General features: G+C 44.9%; 1 protein-coding gene across 1 annotated transcript; it reads left to right on the top strand.

Annotated features, from left to right (window-relative positions):
• The first annotated feature begins 6,129 nt into the window (after positions 1 to 6,129).
• Positions 6,130 to 7,911, top strand: LOC126660346 (probable aspartyl protease At4g16563). The gene has a single exon (XM_050353811.2). It carries the CDS (start codon positions 6,399 to 6,401, stop codon positions 7,743 to 7,745), a length of 1,347 nt encoding a protein of 448 aa, XP_050209768.1. The 5' UTR covers positions 6,130 to 6,398; the 3' UTR covers positions 7,746 to 7,911.
• The last annotated feature ends 231 nt before the right edge of the window (positions 7,912 to 8,142 follow it).

The following is an 8,142-nucleotide window of genomic DNA, read 5'->3' as shown; positions in this document are numbered from 1 at the left end:
ATATATTTCGCCATCTTGGCCTCCTTTGCTTGGAACTGTCCTCCTATTTGTCCTGTGACTAACTGGGAGTCGCTATGGACTCGTAGGACTTCGGTTTTCATTGCTTTCGCAATTGACAGTCCTGTTATGAGAGCTTCGTATTCTGCAGTACTATTAGTTTATTGCAATAAATGGTATGTATATCTAAACGATAGATTGATACCATACCTGCCATGTTATTGGTAGCTTTGAACGTCAAATGTACTGCGTACTCGATTGTTATTCCCATTGGTCCCTCCAAGACAACTCCTGCTCCTGCTCCGAGGTCATTAGATGCTCCATCTACATAGAGGTTCCAAGTAACTGCTTCTCCGGGTTCTTCAGTGTCTGGTTTCTCCGTCATCTCTACCACAAAGTCTGCAAGTGCCTGCGCCTTCAACGTTTTCCGCGGCTCATATCGTATATCATGTTCTCCTAACTGGACGGACCAGCTGACCATCCTTCCCGACGTTTCTGGTCTTTGCAATGCCTTCCTCAAAGGTTGATTAGTGCGTATGATAACCGTATGCCCTTGAAAATATGGCCGTAGCTTCTTCGCTGCTACTACCACCATTAATGCCAACTTGTCAATTGTCGGGTAATTTATCTCTGCGCCTTTCAACGTTCTGCTGGAGTAGTAAATAGGCAGCTGCTCTTCTTCTTCCTCTCTTACTAGTACTGACGCGATTGTTTCTTTACCTGCTGATAGGTATAGGTACAAAATTTCTCCTGCTTTTGGGCGACTGAGTAACGGTGGGCTGGTCAAAAAGACTTTCAATTCCTCGAAAGCTTTCTGACATTCCTCATTCCATTCGAACTTCTTCATGTTGCGCAGTTGCTTGAAAAAGGGGAGACATCTCTTTGCGGACGAAGAGACAAATCGCCCCAACGCTGTTACCCTTCCGTTTAGTTTTTGGACTTCTCTGATGCTCCGCGGTGCTACCATGTCTAGGATGGCTTGAATCTTTTCTGGGTTTGCCTCTATGCCTCTCTGACTTACTAAGTACCCCAGGAACTTCCCGGCTTTAATGCCGAACGCGCACTTCTCCGGATTTAACTTCATGTTAAATTTGTTTAGTACCGCAAAAGTTTCTTCCAGGTCCTTGGCGTGCTCTTCGGGTGTGCTGCTCTTTATGATCAAGTCGTCCACATAGACCTCTATGTTTCTTCCTAGTTGATCCTTAAACATGAAGTTCACCAGTCGTTGGTACGTTGCTCCAGCGTTCTTCAGCCCAAATGGCATGACGTTGTAACAATACGTTCCCAAGTCGGTAGTAAAAGTTGTCTTCTCCTGATCTGCTTCGTTCATTGGTATCTGATGATAACCCTGTTTAGCGTCTGCGAGACTATACAGCTGATAGCAAGCTGTTGAATCTACCAGCTGGTCAATATTCGGTAGCGGATAGCTGTCCTTTGGGCATGCTTTGTTTAAATCCGTAAAATCTACGCACATGCGGTATCCTCCATTTGCTTTTTTCACCAGGACGACGTTAGCAACCCATTCCGGGTACATCACCTCCCTTATAAACTTGGCTGCCTCCAACTTCCTGACTTCTTCCTCTATGACCTTCCTTCGATCTTCTGCGAAACGTCTCTTCTTCTGTACTACCGGTTTGGCCTCTTTGTAAACAGTCAATTTATGAGAAGCTATCGCTGGGTCTATTCCTACCACTTCAGAGGCCTCTGCGGCAAAGGTGTCCCCGTTCTTCTGCAATACACTCTTGATTTCTACGGCCACGGCCTCTGGTATTTCTGTCCCGATCATTACTGTTTTCTTCTGGGTGATTTGGAATTCCCTCATGTTTCCTACTGGGGCGTTCCTATCTCCTTCTTCTTCTTCTGGATCTTCAGGAAACGCTTCGATGTTCAGACTTTCGCCTTTTTCTTCGGTGATCAAGTTGCATTCACGTGCGGCTAACTGGCTTCCTTTCACAGTTACAATCCCTTCTTCGTCCGGAATTTTAAGTGTCAGCCATCTGATGCTGGTTACCGCACCACACTGGTATAGGAAAGGTCTTCCCAAAATGGCGTTGTATGCCAACGGGATATCTACCACGTTGAAAACTGCTGTCATGGTCTTCAGTGGTCCTTCTTCTGCTTCTCCCAGAATTATCTCCAGCTCTACCATCCCTTCTGGCCTGATAGGCTTTCCTCCTAAGCCAACCAACGGCACAGAAACCTGCCTGAGATCCGTTACTGATCCCCTTATCCCCCTGAAGACTTGCAAAGTAAGGAGGTTAACCGCGCTTCCTTCGTCCACTAGGATCCTCATCACTCTAAAATTGTTAATCAATGCTCTGATTACTAGCGCATCGTTGTGCGGTTCCTGCACATGTCTTCCGTCTTCCGGTCCAAAGGTGACCAACGGTAGCTCGTCTGCGGATGCTCTGGTGCTTATCGAGTACACGCCTTTACGTATCTTCTTCTTCTGTGCTTTCGAATAGGGCTCCCCTCCTTCTATCATGTTGATTACGCCCATAGGTTCTTTGAATCTTTTGTTTGCCTCTTCCTTTTCCATATGTTCTGGTTTCCTTTTTTCTGTACTTCCTTCTGCACGTACAAACTTCTTCAACACTCCTGACTGGATCAGCTGTTCTATCTCCCGCTTCAAGTCCCAGCACCTATCTGTGTCGTGGCCATATCCTTCATGGAATCTGCAATACTTGCTCTTATCTCTCTCTTTGTCTGGGTGTAACTTCCTGGGTGCATTGTACATGACCCTATTGTTCTTCATCCAACTGAATATTTCCACTGGTGCTCTATTCAAAGGCGTGAAGTCAAATGGCTTGTTTCCTCTTCCAAATCTCTGTGCCCTGTCGTCTCCTCCTCTACTGCGGTATCTCTCCGGTTTATCCTCTTCGTACTGCTTTGTCAGCGTTCTTCTTGCTTCATCCAGTTCCACATATTTATGTGCTATTTCCATCAATTCTTGGAAAGTGGAAGGCTTTTTCATTAAGATCTTGTCTCTCAGTCGTTCGAACCTAGTTCCCATCTTCATGGCTTCTATGGCTGTATCATGGTTTAGGTGCTCTATCTGGACTGCTTCCTTATTGAATCTCTCTACAAAGTTTTTCAACGTCTCGCCTTCACCTTGTCTGCACTTCCGTAAGTCACTTGAGTTCTTCTGCAGCGGGATGTTTGTGCGGAAACGCCCTTTGAATGCCGTTGCCAATTCTGCAAACGTTCCGATGGTATTGGACTTCAGTCCGAGGTACCATTTCTGCGCTGATCCCTTGAGGGTGGCGGGGAATACTCTGCACAACATCGGATCTGAAACATCCTGAAGTAACATTATCGTTTTGAATTTTGAAATATGGCTTTTTGGGTCTCCGGTCCCATCGAAGGGCTCGAACGCAGGCAGCTTGAAACGAGAAGGGAATCTCACGTCTAATACCTCCCTTTTCAGTGGTGAAAAATCATCTCCTCCTTCATCGTCTTCGTAGCTATCCTTCTGGTACTTCCTCATCGCATGCTTAATCTTCTCATCTAGAGTGTTCTTCTCCCCAACTGCCCTTCTTCTGTTTGAAGAGTGGCTTTCTGCGTCTCGTTCCTTCCGTCTGCCTTCTCCCTCTTCCTTCTCCAGGTCTACGTATTCTCTCTGCTTCTTCGGAACTTCTCCATCCCTTGTTTTCTCGCCTTGCTGTGCGTCGTTCCTCTCTTTTTCTTTTCCCACGTCTCCTGGGAGTGGAGCAGTAAGAACACGCCGGGGGGCCGTTTCTTTATCTTTCCGTGCGTCTTTGTCTTGCCTTCTTGGGATTGGTTCCGATTGTTGCTTCCTCTGAGCTGGTGCTTTATCTGCTTCTACCGTTTTTTCTTTCGCGATTCCAATCAGCCTATCTTGGAAGTCGTTAAAGCTCTTCAGCACCGCCTCATGGTAAAGCGGTGGTAGCTGGGCTCCTGGTGGTACATATGGTGGAATGTATCCAGCTGTTACCGCTGTGACGGTTCCTTCTGCGTCTAGGGACGGAAAAGGAATCGGTGCGGTGGGTCTTTGATATCCCTGGTGGTACTGGCTACCCCATGGGGTATACGTCTGTGGCCAACTTGCTGCGTTTTGATTATACAGGGGTGATGGATAATACATATTCTGCGGTGTATAATAATTCCAAGGAGGGAATACCTGACTAGTTCCGGGTAGTTGCGCTCCTCTGCCCATCAGCCCTGCTGTTGACCCGGGTATGGAAACCGGTGGTGTGATGCTCGCACTTGCGGCTCCGATTCCCACTGGGATTCCCGTGTTTGTCCTCAAAGGACCCGTCGTTCCCGCGGCTCCCGTCGGAGGTGGGTGAAGGGGAAAGACCATTCCGTCTGTTCTTGCTAACAGAGTTGGATTGCTGCCTCCGGCCATCTCTCTATCTCTGACTCCGACTCCAGGTGGTGGTGGTTCATCATGGTTGTCCATGAGTTTGTTTCAGCTCGTAGAACCAAAATTAGTTGATTTTTAGGAAAGAACAAATCGTTTCCCACAGACGGCGCCAAATGATGGTTCTGCGAATGATAGGATCTTCTCTTATCAACCTGAGATCACGAACACAGGTTAGAATGAGTCGGACATTGTGTCCGACCACACTCCGATGCCTAAGTCAGATACCTAGTAAGGTTCAATGATAAATGACGTAGTTTTAAGAGAATGAATTAGGGTTTACCTTTGGTCTTCGGTCTACTTATATAGAATCCTTTCTCAGTAATTGACTCGAGGTCATCTTCTTGTGATTGTGTTTAATTCGGACTCATGCTGGAAAATAGGGATTTAAGTCAATCCCAATCTTTCCGGATTCCCAAGATCATATCAGCTAGGATCTGCGTCTACTGACTAATGACAGCTGTTTGGTATCTGCTGTCTACTATACTCATTTGACTATATGTACTGGGGTCAACTGCGTATCCATCAGGCACTATAGATTTTGGACTCCATCTCTTCCCTTCAACCACAAACAAGCTAATCTCTTACACTGATGCCGATTGGGGTGGTTGTCCAGACACCCGACGATCAACTTCTGGCTATTGTGTATATCTTGGTGATAATCTGATTTCATGGTCTGCGAAACGTCAACCTACACTTTCTCGGTCTAGCGCTGAGGCCGAATACCGCGGGGTGGCTAATGTTGTATCAGAATCTTGTTGGCTTCGAAACTTACTTCTGGAGCTACATTGTCCAGTTACAAAGGCAACTTTGGTCTATTGTGACAATATTAGTACGATATACCTTTCTGGCAATCCAGTTCAGCATCAACGCACTAAGCACATTGAGATGGATATACATTTCGTACGAGAAAAAGTTGCTCGTGGACAAGTACGTGTTCTACATGTCCCTTCACGCTATCAAATTGCTGACATCTTTACTAAGGGACTTCCGCTGCAACTGTTTGATGATTTTCGTGATAGTCTCAACGTTCGACAACCTCCCGTTTCGACTACCGGGGTGTATTAGAATATGTAAATAATCTTTTATTTATAGCATCTGTATATTCTAGTTTAATGATTATATATCCTTGTGATATTATAAGCATATTTGTAGCCTTAAGATTAGCATAATTATAGCCTAAGGTTCCTCTCTGTAAGCTGTATATATAGTTGCCCAGTTTGAATGAAACGGCAGGGAAAACATTTCTATCATTTCTATCAATATATATTATTCAGGTATTGACATTTTGAAGAAATAATATATTATTGTCAGTTCCCTTACCATCAAAATGATCCCCTTTCATGGATTTTGAATCTGGAATTATGATTGGTTGATTGCAGAAGAATTGGTGGGGAAGTTGATGAGAATCTTGACTTGGGAAGTCTAAGAGCTCATCCCCTGCAGCCACTCATCCCATAATCAACTATGGCCTGAGTACTATAAAAAAATATATTGTGCTGAATTGAAATTTTTGCTTATTTTGTCATGGGTGTAATGCGCAATGCTCTGATGATTGTAGACCAGGAACCGTGTTAGTTATATCAGTATATGTCCGGCTTGCAAAGATTCAGATGTCGTTTTTATTGAATTCATGAACCGCAGAATACTAAGCATTAATGCATAAAATATTCCTGAGGTAGTTTATGTAATTTCTTCGGTCTAATGCTTGCCCTTTGCAGACCAGCAAAGCAAAGGCAACCTTAAATGATGGACGTTTTCAACTAGATTTTTCTCATGCTAAATATGTAAGTGCATTAGCACAGGGTAAAGAGCTGGGAGACCGAACATGTGCTATCTAAGGTCCCATACATTACATATGAAAAAGAAAAGACATTTCATGTGCAAACGCTGACAAGTGCCGACCATTAAAGAGTATGTTGTTAATGATTACAGTTGGAGAGTTCAACAGCTCATTAAGCATTACTTCCCTGTCCTTCCCTCAAACTCACTAGTAAAACAAGAAGAAACCAACACCATGGTTTCTGTTTCTGTTTACCTGCTCTATTCTATTGTTTTTATATCTCCATTAGTTTCCTCAACTGCCGTACCATTGTCACATTCTTGGTCATATGAAACCCCATCTCAAGATCCCGTGCAAAATCTAAACTATCTAGTCACCACCTCCCTAGCTAGAGCTCGCCACCTGAAGAGTCCCCATACAACTCCAGTGTTTTCACACAGCTATGGAGGCTACTCCGTATCCCTCAGCTTCGGAACTCCACCTCAAACTCTGCCTTTTGTCTTGGACACTGGCAGTAGCTTTGTCTGGTTTCCGTGCACCCTCCGCTACCGCTGCAATAACTGTTCCTTCTCCTCGTCTAACTCACCTTTTATCCCCAAGCATTCCTCATCTTCCAAGATCATCGGATGCAACAATCCCAAATGCTCTTGGATTCACCAATCTGATTTACAGTGTAAACACTGTGATTCTGCTACCACTTGCTCCCAGATCTGCCCACCTTATCTTATCCTCTACGGTTCAGGGACCACCGGAGGCATTGCGCTATCAGAGACTCTCCGTCTCCGAGGCCTAACGGTCCCAAACTTTGTTGTCGGTTGTTCCGTTTTCTCTTCCCGCCAACCCGCAGGGATAGCCGGTTTTGGCCGCGGTCCTTCTTCTCTTCCCACGCAACTTGGTCTCACCAAGTTCTCTTACTGCTTAATCTCTCATAAATTCGACGACACCACAGAGAGCAGCTCTCTGGTTCTGGATTTGGAATCCGAATCTGATAAGAAAACTCCCGCATTCAAGTACACGCCTTTAGTTAAGAACCCCAAAGTCGAAGACAAGCCGGCATTCTCTGTCTACTACTACATCAGTCTCCGGCATATCAGCATTGGCGGCCGCAGTGTGAAGATCCCCTACAAGTATCTGTCGCCGGATAAAGATGGCAACGGTGGAACCATCATTGACTCGGGGACGACGTTCACATACATGTCCAGCGAGGCCTTTGAGATGGTGAGCAGTGAGTTCATTTCTCAAGTGAAGCATTATGGAAGAGCTGTGATGGTGGAAGAACTGAGCGGGTTAAGGCCTTGTTTCAATGTTTCTGGAGCTAAAAAGCTGGAGCTACCGGAGGTGACCCTTCATTTTAAGGGCGGTGCTGATGCGGAACTGCCTTTGGAGAACTATTTTGCGTTTGTTGGAGGCAGGGAGGTGGCTTGCTTGACTGTGGTGGCGACTGCGAGTGATGGGGAGAGTGAGGCAAGCGGGCCAGGCATTATACTGGGGAATTTTCAGATGCAGAATTTTCATGTGGAGTATGATTTGAAGAACGAGAGGTTAGGCTTCAACAAAGAGTCTTGCAAACCATCTCATTAGGATTGCTCCATCAACCAACTCGCTCAATCTTTCAATAAAATCAGCAAGCTATCAGCTATCTGGCAGTATAAAATTGTTATTTTATAAATTTATAAATTTCATACAAAACTTTTAAGGATACATTGGATGATTTTCCTTTTTACTTATTTTATAGAAAATATATTTTGAAGCCGTTTGAATGAGCAAAAATGCATACCAATAAACTATAGCCCAACCACTAGACATCATTCTTCTAAAGTCGTGATTTCTATTCTTCCCGTTAATGTTAAGAATTACAAGTAACCATAGGTAGGGTTAAACCATGAACCATCTCGGAACTGAAGGGAGATTGATTGCGGGCAGGTTCCTCATTTTTAGAATTGGAACCAGTGTTTTATGTTCCGAACTAGAATTTTTA

The sequence above is a fragment of the Mercurialis annua genome, linkage group LG1-X (assembly GCF_937616625.2).
Source record: "Mercurialis annua linkage group LG1-X, ddMerAnnu1.2, whole genome shotgun sequence".
Taxonomy (NCBI): Eukaryota; Viridiplantae; Streptophyta; class Magnoliopsida; order Malpighiales; family Euphorbiaceae; genus Mercurialis; species Mercurialis annua.
Note: the sequence above shows the minus strand (reverse complement) of the source record. Positions and strands in the feature narration are given on the sequence as shown.